The sequence below is a fragment of the Musca domestica genome, unplaced genomic scaffold, assembly GCF_030504385.1.
Source record: "Musca domestica strain aabys unplaced genomic scaffold, Musca_domestica.polishedcontigs.V.1.1 42, whole genome shotgun sequence".
Classification (NCBI taxonomy): domain Eukaryota; kingdom Metazoa; phylum Arthropoda; class Insecta; order Diptera; family Muscidae; genus Musca; species Musca domestica.
This window is the reverse complement of record NW_026712329.1, coordinates 5,567,911-5,584,504: the sequence shown is the minus strand read 5'-3', so window position 1 is coordinate 5,584,504 and position 16,594 is coordinate 5,567,911. Positions and strand designations below refer to the sequence as shown.

At 33.1% G+C, this 16,594-nt stretch overlaps 1 protein-coding gene across 2 annotated transcripts; it reads right to left on the bottom strand.

The window, feature by feature from the left end:
* Nucleotides 1-223: 223 nt before the first annotated feature.
* Nucleotides 224-14,972, bottom strand: LOC101891946 (clathrin interactor 1). 2 transcript variants are annotated; one of them, XM_005187749.4, is made up of 7 exons: nucleotides 14,436-14,972; nucleotides 10,443-10,644; nucleotides 10,234-10,383; nucleotides 9,974-10,169; nucleotides 9,817-9,907; nucleotides 8,925-9,754; nucleotides 224-1,344 (listed from the first exon to the last, which is right to left on the bottom strand). In XM_005187749.4, exons 1-7 carry the CDS (start codon nucleotides 14,486-14,488, stop codon nucleotides 704-706), a joined length of 2,163 nt encoding a protein of 720 aa, XP_005187806.2. In that variant the 5' UTR covers nucleotides 14,489-14,972; the 3' UTR covers nucleotides 224-703. The 2 variants fall into 2 exon arrangements, with proteins under 2 accessions (XP_005187806.2, XP_005187805.2); XM_005187748.4 differs by lacking the exon at nucleotides 224-1,344 and adding an exon at nucleotides 3,885-6,773.
* Between the last annotated feature and the right edge of the window lie 1,622 nt (nucleotides 14,973-16,594).

The window sequence follows — 16,594 nt, the reverse complement described above, 5'->3', positions numbered from 1 at the left end:
CTGGCGTACCCAAGAAAAGGTCATTTGTGTGTTTTTCTATTCATTTCTATACGTTTTCTTCAAATAATATTACAACTACTTGAAATATACAATATAGTGTATGGATCTGTGTATATGTATATAATTTGAAAACAAGTCTTATATGGTACGTTTCTGTTGACATTATCTTAACAAAAATACAAAGGATATAGTAAAAATTGGAATGGAGAAAAAAAAACATAAATTGTGATTATAATTTTTGAAAACAAATATCATTTATGTATAACCTTTTCTTTATGTATCTACTACAATTACAATTCAATAATAATCCAACATTATTAATAATACAATTTGTTTAAAAAAGAAATGTGTATATTTGCTAAATAAACAAAAATAGAAAGAAACAGAGTAGCAGTTTGTGGTTTAGTAACATGGGGACGTTAACAAATTATTGCCAATAAATGCTATGTTTAAAATAGCTAAAAACAATACTACCAATTAAGTTAGGATGAAAGAGGTGGAAACTGTTCTAAATTAGGCCTCAAACAACTGAAATCGGTTACAGAGCTTTCGACTAGAAGCAAATACCATTTACATTTAAAATATTTTTCTTCCTTTTGAAATCTTTGATTACGCGTCTTCAGTCATTTGAGAGTAAACACAAAAATTTAGAAGTAAACCTAATGGAAGAAAAAAACAAAAATGTGATTTATGCCATTAGATATCATTGAAAGAAATCAAAAGATTGTATATTGTTATTGTTGTTATTACTATTAATATTATTGTTGTTGTTGTTTAGGTTGTTATTGTTATTGCTAATAAATCCCATTTTTTGTGGAAATTGTTGAGTTGCTGGTTGCATCAGGTTATTCATTTGATTAAAATTCGCAAATGGTTGTGATGACGGAATGTTCGGTGATGTTGTTGCTGTTTTATTAAAAAATACTGGACCGCTACCAACGCCACCCACCACTCCTGGTGAGATACCCGGTGTTTGTACCCCAAATGCAGCAAAATTGCCCATTACCGGAGTAGTGGTTTGTATTGCCAGTGGTGTCTGCTGTTGGATTGGGTTTATTTGTGGCATATTAGGATTTTGCACTTTGAGAGCATTCATTGAGGGTGCCGGAGCATTTGATTTATTTGTTTTACTAGCAAGTAAATTGTCTAAATCAATTTTCAAATCGCCAGCTTTCAAGTTGTCCGACCAGGTGGAACCGACCTGGACTGCTGGATTGGGTGTTGTGCCGGTCACGGCACTAGAAGAGGCAGTTCCTGTTGATGTTTGCTGTTGTGTATTATTGTTAGCACTGACTGGTTGTAAAAGATTGTTGCCAGCATTGGCAATTGGTGGAAGTATATTGTCTGAAAGGAGGGTAAATTAAATAAAATCATTAAAAACAATTTTATAAAAATAAAAAAAATTAATCAAATAATGAAAATGCTTAAAAATTAAAAGGAATATAAAAAGAATACTTATGTGAAGGATTACAAGAACATAAAACTATATTGACAACAATATTTTATCATTAATAAAAATTGGAATAAATAATGTATCAGCATGTTTGGAAGGTATAGCAGATAGGATAATAGCAAGAATAATTCAAAGATTTGTAGCATTTTTATAAAATTGCAGATATGTGTGTGTATTTATAATAAAAAGCGGTGAACAATATACACATTTCTTCTGTTTTAGATTTTTCTGAAAAGTGAATACGGTGGTGTCGTAGTCATACACACAAAAACGTTATTGTAGGAAAAAAACACAAGGGTTTGGTGAGGGGAAAATAGTGGTACCTTTTCTTATGTGCTATTTTAGTAAATAGAATTCCTCCATATCTTTTAGTTATTGTGAAAAGCAGAAAGTTGCATTTCGTGCTGATTTTTACTCAGGAATTTAGTGCTATATGTGACGCAAGGTATATGCTGGTTGTTGAAGAGTTTACCTAATGGGTCCGCGGTGGTACTATTCCCGGTATGTTGAGAAAAGCTTTTGAGTTAAACAATTTGTTTTTTTTTTATTAAAAACAATAAAATAAATTAAATACAGAAAAAAACGAATAATAAAATTTAATGTACAATTTTGGACTGAATCAACAAATAAGCTATATAGTTATGGTATAATAATAAGAACGTAGTTAATCAAACAGAAATATAATATGTACATTTTGGAAAACAAATGGATATAGTCAATATTATTTACAAAAATTATAAAGTTATAATAAATTAAATTCTCAAGATTTATGTTTTATTTTTTTAATGGTACATCCCTTATAAGTTAAGGATGTTCTTCAAATACATCGCATATATACAAATGCACAATTATGCCATAAGTATTCCGTCGATGGATTTTTATTAAGGATATAAAAGATTACATTATATGACCTAAAGGCAAATTACCTAAAATGGAACAATCTCTATTTGATTCATAGATTTTTAAACATAAATCTAATTAAGGCGTGCAACTAAAGGCAATTTTTCGAGAAAAATATATAAAAATACAGGCTAACTCCCAACTATGGATTGAATTCTAGGTACATTTTGTCTTTCTGAAGCAAAGGAAAAAGAGTGTTCTTATTGGCGTCAGGAACGTCATATAGATAGGAAACTAAGTCAGATCCCCTTCAGTGCTCTGGCTTAGCGCGCAAATAGTTCAAGGCGGTTATGTCCTAGATGCATATCTACGTAGGTTAAAATCTGAAGAATCATATTTCCAGAAAAATTACGCCATTAGAAGTGGAAAAATCAGAAAGTTTCCCGGCAGAATGCCCTGCATCTCCGAGAGACTAAAAAAGAAGTTTGTCGTAGAGTTCTACATGTTTCTAAATATACCTAAATGCAGTCTGAAGTCTTTAAAAGAATCAGCACAGCGAGGTACATATAATCCAACCACAAACCATCCCAACATCATGGGCTCACATGCTACAGCAATTTTAAGCCTCTAGCATGGTATAATTATCACAGGTAGCAGCAAGTCCCAACCGATTTGACTCTATAGTAATACTAGTGTCAAGCTCAATACGACGTTTTGTGATTTAATTCCATTTCTTGATATACAATGTGTACTGCAGGGCAATGTGAACATTTTTTGGCTTATAATCATAGAAAAAATCGCCGTTGTGCTTAACAAAAGGCCAAATAAGATGTTATGTTAAGCAACATAGACGTATATTTAATGTTTTCTAAAATTGCAAAATGTAGAATTTGAAAGGGATGTTGTTTTTTTCACGATTTTCTAGCGATTGCTAGAAGTGTTGAGAGATTAGGACATACAGCTAACAACTGTACATTCAGGGGAATGGTATGAAAGCATTCAAACTAAATAATTGAGGAACTATTCTTCTGCATTTTAAATGTAATAATCCAAGTTCCAAAAATGTATATTTTTGAAATTAAAATAATTTATTGAAAATAAATTATTTTGTTTACATTTTCGGACATATAACTCTGACACTTGTATTACGTACAAAAACAAATTTGTATGTGGTTGTTGTTACGATTGTTGTACAACAACATTTGCTGTTACCTGTATTTTTCTACCATGAGCCTCTAGATTAAGAAGCCTATTAGGCAGGTCTGAAAAAGATTTATACTATTGCATTGAAGGAGTTGTTGTTGTTGTTTAAAGACATTACGGACCCAATTTATTTAAAAGAAAATACAGTACGTCCCTTAATCTTTTATATCGTGATTGCATTAAAGATTTAAATCCTCCAAAATTCATAAAATTACCTTTAATTTTCTTTAAAAAATCTACATTGATCCTTACCTTTAGCCAAGATATTTCAAGACATATTTTGATATGTTTCTTAAGCATCAAATTCTTTATTATTGAAATTTAATTTCAAAAATTTAATAACTAAATTTAATATAAACCAAAAAGAAAAAATAATTAATATAATTTATGAAGAAATATTTTAATTGATATAGTGAATAAAATTCATATTCAAGATGACATGATCTTAGAACTATGTAAGAATATTAATTATCATCAATTTGAGGATTCATAATTTTATAGCATGTATTTAAGATCTGTGTGGCAATTTCCCGGCAATCCTCGGAGGTTTCACCACCCACTAGGGGAGATTTAACAAAATCCTCTAACCAATATCTCAAATCCACCAGGCGTTCGTTAAACTGCTCCACCAATACATAACCAGGAGTGGTGACGAGAGTGACGCCCAATAGCTCCAGGCACGATTGGCGAATACGCGCCTCTGGACTAAATCTGACAAATGAACAAATATCGAATATTTCTCTTGTCATAGCGGGTAGTAGAGGGCAGTTTTGCGCCGCCATAACAATAATGGCTAATGTGTGCAAAAAGTTCACCATGAGCATTGTATCAATATCATGAGCCAGGCGGTCATATTTGACGTAGAGCATTTGTTTGGTACGATCGCCGCGTATTAGACAAAAGAAAAATGTACCCACCACCCCATGGAAACGATTTGTTTTTGGTTTGCTTTGCGCTTGAGTTTTCTGTGAGAAATATCGTTTAGTCTTCTCTCGCAGACGTTTCTTGATCACCTGCTGCGTATTGGCCAAACGTTGTTTCTGATCATTCGCAAATTGAAACTTCCGGATGTAATTTGAATTGTTACGAGAGACAAGTTCTTCGGAGGTTTCTAAATGCTCCTGTCTATCACTTTGTATGTCAGATAATTCTTTGGCGGTAGCTGCTACAATTTGTAGCATTACAATGCGTGCACTTACACTGTAATGAGAGTTATCCGTGTGAAATTGACGACATATATATTCGGCACATTCTGCGGGATGAGCACTACATATGGCTACACAGCATTTGAATTTGGTCTCTTCGAAATTTTCAAAATAGTATTGCATATCAAGTGTTAGGAAAACTTGCATTAAATCCAAGGCTAAACGTGAATCTGATCTAGGCAGTTGAGAACGTATAAGGGATTCGGCAGATGACAATGCTGATTCAAAAATTTCAAAGTTTTCACATTTTTCCGAAAGAGTTTTCAACAAATCGAAAAGGAATTTCGGTCTTTTTTCCATAATTTGTGGTATATCATTGGACATGTCGTAGGGCTTTAAATCATCCTCATCATAATCATCATCGGAGTCCAAGTCCATTTTTGGAGACTTTGCTGGCGGTGGCATATCCAAATCCTGGGGTTCTGGTGGTGGTGTTGGCGGTATTATTGTTGGTTGAATTTCATAGTTTACACTGTTGGTGGTGTGATTAATCATAAATCCTTGTAACATTTTTTCCAAATGATCCATTTTAATTTCATTATTAACTTTATTGTTAAGATTTTGTTCCAGTAATTCATCAAATTCTTTGAGAATTGGTTCCATGTCGGTTCCCATTATGCTGGAATAATCGAATTTCAATCTATCTTCATCCTTAATTTCAGGATCACACATTAAATTAAATAGAATTTCTACACATTTCATGCCAATATGGCGTATTTTGGCATCTGGACATTCCAAATGGTGACGAAGTCCTTCATGTAGTAAACGTTTTATGTCCTCATCATTGTCACCACATCCTTTTGACGAATGGCAGTAATATTTTCCACATAACATCAAAAGTTTGGATAAGTTCAAATGTTCGCTCTGTGATAGCTTTTGTAAACTACACCGCTTAGACCATATATTTAGTACATTTTCATATAGTTTCCTTAATATAGTAAAATCCAGTTTGTTAACATAATTGACCATGCCAATTAGACAATTGTTACTTTCGGGTATTCTTTGGATGGCCAATTTTTGTAGAAAACAAAATTCCCAATTGGGTGAATCTTTTGCACAGGAACCAACAATTTTATATGTATCTAAATCTCCCTTAAGCATACACAATACAATGCGATATATGGCAATATTATCTTCAATTCTTTGAAATGTTGAATGCATTATTTTTTGACCTTGAGGAAAATTACAAAATTCGTCTATGATTTGCATAAATTGGTACAGTACCGAATCGTTGTCATTTTCTCTGCAAAATTCAACAACTATTCTCGAAAGTAAGTCGGACAGAAAGTATAAATCGAAATTATTCTCCTCTATAGATTCACAGTGCATTAGAAACCATATGGATTTCAGAAGATGTTGCAACAACTTTTGACAATAATTCTTTTTTAGAAACATATCATTGACTTTCCCCTGCATTTGATTAGCACAGCGGGTGGGTATGGAAATAAGTAACTGTAAAAATTGTTTAACTTTAATATTAAACCTCTCAACTTCAGTTTCTGGCACTAATTGTATGGTCGTCTTATATTTTTCCATCAGTTTAGCTCTCTCTTTGCACACTTGCAGAAATGATACAGAAATGTAGTTTTCATCTTCTAACATAAATTTCAAAATTTCCATTACACATTCGGGCAGTTCGTTTAGTCTTTGCATAACATACGACCAGGACTCGTAAATGAAATCAAAATTATAATCAATTTTAAATAAATTCATTATGCAACGCTCTTTAGATTCCATATTCTTTGGCCAATCTTTGTTGAACAGCCCACCAATAGCTTGCAGTAGATCAGAGTATTCTTCTTCCGCAATAAAATACCATGGCATTAAATCCTTATCCAAATTGCATATTTGTTCAGCAGTTGCAAATCCTGGTAATGCTCCTCCCCCTTCATGCCACAAATTAAAAATGATTCTTTGGATTTTGTTTACATCCTGAGATGATTGGACTTTTTCTATGCTTTGTAATTCCTTGATAGCATCATGGAGTTGTCGTTTAAGTTTTTCGGGGAATTTGATATCACTGCTATTACAATCGACATCCTTATCCTCACCACCATCATCATTATCATCCGCTGAAAGTGGAAGAATTGAAGGCATCCAATTGGCACATGTTTCCATTAAATATTTGTTTATTATTATTCTTTGATTGGAACAAACTACGAAATACTTCTACTTCATTTTAAGTAGAAAAATTATTGCTTTAAAAATTATTTCAAATTAAATTTTAAGATCACCTCTTTTCAATATAGCTGCAAGAATAATACAATAATTTCCAAGGTAGGGCATGGAAATCATATGAATATGATTTTTCTTAAATAAAACATACATACAGTTTTTATGTGTATGTATTGTTTCAAATTATAAACTCGTTTTAAAAGAGACACAAACAAATAAACATAAGATCTGCGCCTTCAGAGGGCAAAACTCAAAAATTATAAATAAAATAGTTTTAAATATTTTCAAATTCTATTGAAATTTTAAATTCAACGTTTTGAAAAAAATATTTCCGTTTTGGGAAGAAAATGTGTTTCCTTCCAACCAGTTTCCGCCATTTTCTCTTCAATTAAAATATTGTTAGAAAAGTGTCAGATAAACAAAACTGATTCTTACAAAACTGATTCTTGCGTATATATCTCGCATGTTCAGGCGAATTTACATTAAATTTATTAAAGGAAATTGTTTGCTTAATTTTTCGTTTAAAATAGTGTACATATGTTTTGGCAACCTTTTTAGTCCGTTATTTTAGGTTTGTTATCCTTAAAGACTAATTTAAATTAAACGTCATTCGAGGAACTCCTGCGCAGTCCTATTTTATAAAGATGAGAAATCTCAACTTGTATATGTTCGGGATGGATAAGAGGTAAAAGATTAGAAAGAAGGGAAGCAAAGTTGAGGAAACTACGTTATAATAAAAAGAAAGTCCAATTAATTGAAGGTATAACTATTCTGTTAGAGCATTGGTGTTCCTAAAAGCTATCAATAAAAAATAAATGTTTTTTAGTAACTCTAAATGTTGTCCTCACAATTTATAGCTATATAATTCTCATTTATAAGTAGAAAAATCAAAAAATTCCTATGCTGATGCGAATGCGACTCACATTGGTTGAATTTCAATTGTATGTGGTAAGAGTTAAGTAGGAAAATTTAAGCTTCCAATCTTATAAGGATTTACTACAGGGGTATTTTCAAGCTGTGCGAGACCCCACTCTGTCATGCGTAAGTATATAAGCAAACTAGGGCCAAAGTCTTGCATTTTATACAGAAAAAATTTCGATAGAAATTAATTTGATCATGTAAATTTAGGCTTCATTAAATTAAAAGATCTGATGGAACTATAAAACAACGATTACTACAGTTATGGACCAGTTGTTTTCATCAACATTTTAATTTTTACCAGTTGTAAATACATATCATGTAGTTTTTGGAACCGTCCATCGCCCTATGAGCTAGGATACTGTATTAATTGAAAATAAAATAAATAAAAGTTAATAAATGAAAGAATTTGGGCCCAGGCTTTGTTATTGGTGGATTGTTAGTATACGTTAGCGACTATGTCCTATATTTGTTTCGTTTGCAGCTGTTGGTTGAGAAAATGCAAATATGTACTTAAAAATAAAACAACGGCATGACAACAACTGAAAGAAGATACTCGATTTTATTCGAGTGTCATCAAAAAATAAGTATGCTCGATTTATTTTTTCTACTCGAAAGAGAAAATCGAACGAGTTTTACTCTCTACTTGAACTCCAGGCAGCATTTCTGAGCTCAATAACTTGGTTCTTAAATACTATTTCCCAACATATCCCACAATAATAAGGGAATAAAAATTAAAACTTAGAAAGTTATTTTCGTATGGGAAAAAGACTATACATCTATTAAAGCTGATGTTTATCCATTAAGAAGTTTTTGAAAATCTGTATAGTTTACTTATATCTAGAATAGGAAATAATTGGTTCAACGATCGATTAGCAAATTATTTAGTACATAATTTTAGTTGGCAACCTATTTGAGTTTTTTATGTTTAATAATTTCGTAAGACATGCACTAAATAAAAGCGACCAGCAATCCAATTATTACCTAACGAAATGGCACAAAATGCAATATACAATATTTAACACTTTATAGTGTTTGTACAAATTACACTTTATAGTGTTTGTACAAAAATAGTTTGTACAAATTAAAACTAGATATTATTAATTTCACAAAACGATAAGATAACTTACCCATTGGCATACTTTGGTGTATTGATAGATCTCCTAGACCCGCTAGTAGATCTGTTGCTGTTGTAGCAGCACTCATGCTGGTTGTATGATTTGAATTCGCCGTGGTTGTTGCATTAAATAGATCAAATGCATCATTGGCTGGAGTTGCAGTGGTTAGAAGGTTGCCTTCCAAGCCACCAGGTATGGTGTTTGTTGTTGCAGTAGTTGTACTACCTTGGAATGCAGAGAAATCAGCAAAATCATCATTTCCGCCAATACTAGAGGATGCTGCGGTCGCTAAAGCCGTTGAGGGAGGTTCAGCACCATTACCACCGAATGCTGAAGCAAAATCACCAAATTCTGAGTGTTGTTGTTGCTCGGCAGCTCTGGGATTGAAATCATCCAAATCATCACCTATAACTGCAGCACAGTTAAGGGTTTTTTCACTTTTCGGCGAACATGTTGGAAATAGGTTTGATAAGTTATTATTGTTTGCGGTGATGGTGCTATTGCTTTCCAAATCTGATATGCCCAAGCTAATGTTATTATTAATGGGTGAATAACCAATTAAATCGTCATTATTGCTTTCGGCTGGCGTATCGCGATGAGTGGGCGAATGAATGCCGGCTGTTTTGCCGAAATTGGCAGCAGCTCCCATGTCAATTTTCTTTGTGCCACCAACAGCCGGTGTCGTCTTATTTTGTGGTTGTTTTGTAACAGGTCCCACTGTTGTGGGTGCATTAGAAGACGATGACTTGGCAGGACGTATATTCATACTAATGTTACCTGGTGGTTTTGTTTCAGTAGCAATATCTGCAGGACTGGCACGATCATTGTAACGATAGCTTCGTCTGGAAAAGTGGAGTTTTGATATAACAACATTTTATACCTATTATGTAAATAAATAATATACCTTGGACTAGGTGAGTCACTATCTGAAAACTCTTTTTCACCTTCATATTGGACATCATCATCTTCATAGCGATCACCACGTGAATCAGAATCTGAAAAAATGAAGATATTTATTTAAGTTGTGGACCAGCAGACTGCATTTGGAATATTCTACTTACACCAATTATCACCGTGATCCGAACGTGAAGTTCTCCAGCCCCCATCACTGAAGCCACCGCCACCACCATATCCACCGCTACGCATGCCCATAACGTCACTACTCATGCCAATGTATTTGTCCTTATTCTTTTTAGCTTTTTTACGTTCTTCGCGTAAACGATCATCATCCTGTATAAAGTCTATTAGTTCTCTAACCTAAAAACAAAATAAAGCCAATTAAATCGCATCTTGTATTCAGAAAATGCTGTGTTAAACCTACCTTATGCCTAACATTAATACCCTGATCTTTGCCACCCTCATCTGTGAAAGTGTAATTTTCCAAGGAACGTAAATCGTAAATATGTTCTCGTGACGATGTTACAACCCGCTCTGAACCATTGCGCACGAGATAGTTTAATAGTAATAAGCTCTGTAAATGACCGATAAATATTAGAGATCATTTTCAAAAATATTTTTTAAAAGACTCACCTTATAAGTTCGTCTCCAATTGGTTTTATTGTCTTGCAACATACGTTTCCATAACATGGACATTACTTCTGGAAATGTTTCGTATGAAAATGTGGCGTGAGCTAATTCCTGCATCAGAGGGCCCGTGGGGCCCCAGGGATCATCATTGGTCGCTTCACGTACTTTGCCTTCGATTTCCGTATAATTCATAACAACATTTGTGCTATAAGAAAAGGAACAGAATACAAATTGTGATTTACCTTAATAGCTAAAATGGGAAAGAGGGAGGTTTAATGGCTCTGTTTTCTTTTAAATACTTGAGTAGATGATATGTTCCAATTGAGAATGAATCTACTCTAAAATGGGTTAAGAAGGTTTAAAATGGCTTATGGACATTCTTAGATTCCGACAGTATAATCAGATGAAACAATTAAATTACCTCAAATCGGTCAATATGCGAATGTATGTGGAAAATAGTTTTATAGTATAGTTTGAGTGTTTTATTCAAACATCAAATTTTGTACCAGCATTTTTTTTTTTAATTTTTCGTTTTTTTGCAAATTACAGGATTTGAATTCTAATAAAATATAAAAGCAATTATATATGTTTACTATATTTTGTTTTAGAAAAAATTCAAAGAGCTTGATTGTTATTGCGACCCTGAATTGTTATGAAATATGTAATTCAAAGCTCAACCAACCCTCTGAATCCAAACCTTATTAACGATGATGATTTGTTTTAACTAAATAAAACTTTATAGGAATTGATTTTTATTACCGTTTTATTACTTTGGATGTAAACTGATGACATTATCCTAACATTCAATAAAATTAGAAGTTTCAGCAGAGAGAAGATATATTTATAACGCGTTTTACCGCTTTCGTGGCCATCAAACAGACGAACGAAATTTTCAATAGTTCGACACCCTTCTTGACTTGCGACTCAGATTTGTATCGTGCCAGTTATGTTGCAACACTTTCTGATCTATCAAATAATTTATCCAGCGATATATTTATACATTAGGCTTATTTATAGAAACGTACCTACGGGTAATTCGAATTATAGTTTATATTTTCTTCAAAGGACAAAATCTGATAAAATATTCTTCCATACCATCAACAAGTCAATCGTAAAAAAAATAAAAACCGTTTATTTTTTAACTTGTTTGTTTTTTTGATTGCAGCACACGTAAGGGGTGACATGGTGCCACAATAAAACGTCACATCATCACCAGCGACAGCAGCTAATTAAAATCATTAATTTATTATTCATATACATACAGACGAATATAACTTGAAATGTGTGTCAGAATAGCATGGTAAAGATACAAACAAAATAAAAAAACAACAACTACCACTACCTTTCCCTTGAATTCCACCTTATTTCCCACACAAAAGGGAATGCATTTTTTAATATAAAAAACTCTTTCCCCTCTTCTGTTCAAAGTTATTGGTAGGTAGCGTGACGGAAATAAATACACGGTTTATTTCCGACATTGAAGTTTCTGTCATTAAAAGCATTTTAATGTGGTATTGGTTTAAAAACAGAAAAAAAATTATAATAAATACCAAAGCATTAATTTTTAATTTCTATAAAAAAGAGAGAGTATTATTTTGTAATAAAAATTTGAAATTTTCGATTAAAAATATATGACAGCCGGCCGTTCTCTCTTCTACTTCAGCTTGATTTGAATTTATTTTTAGATCGAATGCTCGTCGACATCGCACGGTGCATTTGATTTATAGCGTATGCTTTTGAATGAAGATAGCCGAGGTTTCTAGGAACAATTTGAGTGGAAAAAAATAAAAAAGTTTATCACATTTTGTGTTTCGTTTTTTTTTTTTTTTTTTTCAATTTTCTCGTAACTGATAAAACAAGCCAAGTAGTTTGTATGTGTGTGGAAATGTAGAAAGGCAATTAACATTATTAGGTTTTTTTAACGAATGTTTGCTTATTTTGTTTATTACGAACACTTATTGTATTATAGTTTTTGATTTCGAATAGTTGTTGAAAAAAATAAGAAATGTTGGCGTTTATTCAACACCAAAAAATTAGTTTGACATGGTTTGAATAATACAAATTGTAAAAATAAAATAATATTTATGAAATTACATAGGAAAAAATGTTATTTTTTATTATATCTTCATTCAGAATACAGAGGTATACAATGATTAATCGATTAAGAGACATTTGTAATACTGCTAATATCGTTGCAGTATCTGCTTGGCTGTTATTGTGGGAGTCATCCAAACCATCATAAGGTGGATAATATACCCAGGTAGGGCATTCATTATCTAGAGAGGGAGGTTCAACGCTACAAGAGAGAGCATCTGGATCAAGAAGCCTATCAGGCAGGTCTTAAAGGCATTCATTCATCAGATATGTCATCAATACCATGAATGTCGTCCTCGGAGTAAAACTCCCCCTCCCTTGTAACTAAAGAACAACGTTCAGGCCCGCACAATACGCAGCACATTCTCAATTGCCCGGCCAAAACTACCTCAGTCGCTCCAGAAGGCCGCTGGTTACAGTCCATTTAAGTAGCCGAATTTTGAAGCAGGAGCAGAGCACAACATAACAAAAAGACAAAAACGCGACCAAAAATAATTCATTGCAAATTTAAGATATATGTCCTAAATACTGAAAAAAGTTGTAAGCTTTACTTATATAGCGTAAATAAACGCAATACGTCATCAAATAATACATATTAAAGTCTTCCATACAGTACAAACAACATCAATAATAAAATAAACAAAGTATTTAAGTAATCACCTATCCTTTGGCAGTCTATGTCCTTTTATACAGCTTGTTTGTACTACTACCCCGTGAGTAAACAAATATCCTATTACAAAACAATTAATCTTCTTTAATCGCCCGTAAAATATTTGCAATGAAAAATTAACAGCGTAACCATTTGATGTACGGCTGCCTACCTACTCTAGGGAAAGTGTCATCTAAATATGGAACAAATTGAAAAAACAGGTGGTTAAACAAACATACATTTAAATGTACATATAAGGAAGACAATGTTCCTCAACTTAGTCGAAGATTGGAAGGGGGAGAACTAAAAAATAATAGTGATAGTGGCTTACGTGTTATGTCGTGGTATACTTGCTGGCCGGGCTAAGCAACAATATCATTAGACAATAAAATGTTTTAAGATAACAGAAAAAACGCATTCGACACATTCAAGTACAAAACAAATAAAAAAGTATGTACAATCGCTATACCATACGAACATACCAAATAAAAACAAATAAAAGTAACAACACTTCGATGGAAGTGCCAACAGGGAGGGCTTGTGCATAAGGTGCAAATGCTAGTCAAAGGGGAGCCAGGGGAGAAGTAAGTAAAACCAGTACGCAAGTGTAGCTACATTTGTTGTTGCCTTTGCCATAACAAAAACACGAATATAGCAAATACAAGAACAATGCTTGACAAACAGAGAACTAGCTAGTCAACCAGCTAGCCAGCTAGACTACATGCGCTACATAGATAGAAGTGACGAGCCAAGCTTAAAATAAAGCTTGTCTTTTTAAATCTTGTCTTGTTTTTCCATTTTCAAAAATATCGCAGAAGCGAATGTAGTGTACACACACACAAACATTAAAATATTGTGTAGATAATGTCTCAAAGGCTGTTGTCTTCGGTGCTATCATTTAGTAAGGAGTGAATCAACAAACTTTTGAGCCATTCAAGAAGATTGCTTTCTTTAGTTTGTGTATATCAACGTCTGTTGGCTATTTATGTATCCGCAATTGATTTTGTTGCCACCATCACCTCCGTCATCTCATTCTCTCTATCGACATTACCTTGACCAGATTTATGACATATATTTGTTAATTTGATTTACCACAAAACAAGTGAATCTATGAAAATCTTGTTGGGCGATAATGACACCCTCATCGGCATAGTCATCATGCTCTTCAAATAGACTCTCATCAAGCCCCTTTCCCCCACACCCATTTAATTGATTAAGCTTAGTGCAACTTATAACCATTCAAGTTCACTTACACTTTATCCGCCAATTCGCGTACTTTCCACATATTTATAAATTTATCAACCATTTTGTTTTAGCTTGATTCTTATTTGGTTTTTTTGTTTCCTGCTGCTGGTGTGTTATGGAATTTAATTTTTTGCTGGTGGTCGTTGCTATAGCTTCTTTACAAGCGCAGCTATTTTCAAAATAGGAGACAATTCAGTCACTATAAAATATCTTCACACTCAGAAATCGAATTGGAACAGTACTATTTTTTTGCATGGACTGCCACTTGATTTCTTGTACTACTTGTCGTTGTCGTTCGTTCCTCTTCACTGTACACGTTTCTTTTTTCGATTTGCTTTTTTCCGTACGAAATGCGTTCGATTTTCAGTATTTTATTGTATCCTTGCTTTATTTGTAGCTTAAAGCTTTCTTTTTACAAAATACAAAAACTAAAATGTTGGAAATAATCAAAAGAAATTCTGTACAAAAAACAAATTAGTTAATAAGTTTACGAAGAAAATGATGACTGACGACGAAAATTGCTTTGCTGTCCTAGAGCTGGCAAACATTCGATGGAACTATCGATATTCTCCTTCTTTCATCAATATCATTGATAGTCTGTACAATCGATAATACGGTTCAGGCTCTAATATCATGTTCTAATTAGCAGTTAGATGATGTTGTTTGCTTTGCAATCATTTACTCTGTTCCAGAACTGCAAGAACATCTAGCGATGTCCGTCCGTCTGTCAGTCTGGCTGGTGCGCACGATAACTCTCGAAGGAAATATCCGATTTGATCCAAACTTGGTACATCGCAATATTATTGTCAAACTTAGATCGAGTTTGGAGATTGGTAATATCGGTCCACTCATGGTACAATAAAAAGGTAAGGTAGAGCTACCAGCTGATTACAATTATTTTCTGAGTGTGCTCGAATTCTGCCAATTTTATGCATGTATTTATTGTTTTGAAAAATAAAAACAAAATTTTTTCAAAATCAAGGATTGGAAGAAACGTAGATTGTGGGGCGCGCTTTGAAGATATTAACCAGTTTTGCTATGGAATTGATCTTCATCTTTCGCTTTATTGAAGTTATTTTAAAAATGAGTAAAAATGTGAAATAAGTGAAAACCACTTGTTGCATATAATTTTGAATAATTCTGATAGGAAGCGGGCATAGCCTCAGAGCTGTATTTATGTACTTTTACGAAGCTGTTCTACCTCCTTATTGTACCTTGGGTCCACTCCTTCTAGTACCTCCCCACAAAATGACAACATTTTCAAAGAAAATATTTTACTGCACAGAAAGAAAAAGTATGATTCAATTTTGCTCCAACTTTTCATATCCTAATATTTGCATCAAGAAAAATTTACAATATCGGCCCACTCCATCAAGTACCTCCCCCACAAACGGTCAACATTTTGAATAATTAAAATTCTTATAAAATGTGATGTAAGAGTCCGATTGTCTTGTCTATTAACCCAAAGTCTGGTGCAAAAATGAATAATATCGGTGCACTCCTTCTGGTACCTCCCCCACAAAGGATAAAAATTTGAATATTCATGAAGCTCATAAAACACGAAATTAACTCCCGATTCCATTCAGACTTGGCACATCTCATTTCATAAGCAGAATATCTCTTATAAAGGTGGTAGAGATCAGACCATTCCTTCTGGCACCTCCCCCATAAAGGGGGAAAACAAGATCTGTTATATAGATGATAGAGATCGGACCGTTTCTTCCGGTATCTCAAAACGCTCAAAGAAAGCAAAAAAAAGGCATCAAACTCTCCTCATATTTTACACATCCAAATATTTTTACTAACGCAAGATATGTTGTGAAGATGATAGTTGTGTTCCAGAACCTACAAATTAGTACTAAGGTTGAAAAATATATTGATACATTTCAATGTTCGAGCGTCACAACAAAAATAAAGAAAATGATCAACTTAAAATCTAAAGGAAAAACTAATATTTGTCGTTCAAAAAAACAAAAAGAAAAAAATTATGGGGCAAAGTGAAGAGGATTATTAATTATTATTATAGATTATTAATTTTAACTTATCGTCTTCAATACTCATTTTTAAAATTTTGGCGTCCTTTTCAGTAAGGTTTCACTAGTCCGATTTAGACCGTTTACCTTTGGAATTTTGACATTTTATCTCATTTCTGCTAATTTTCCGTTCC

Bases quoted from the DNA above. Each gene is read 5' to 3' on its own strand.
- LOC101891946 (XM_005187748.4), bottom strand. From the start codon at position 14,488: ATGGTTGATAAATTTATAAATATGTGGAAAGTACGCGAATTGGCGGAT. The intron at 10,645-14,435 runs GTAAGTGAACTT...CTTTTCTTATAG, and splicing joins CGCGAATTGGCGGATAAAGT to CACAAATGTTGTTATGAATT. The intron at 6,774-8,924 runs GTAAGTTATCTT...TTCCACTTTCAG, and splicing joins ACACCAAAGTATGCCAATGG to CGGATGATAATGATGATGGT.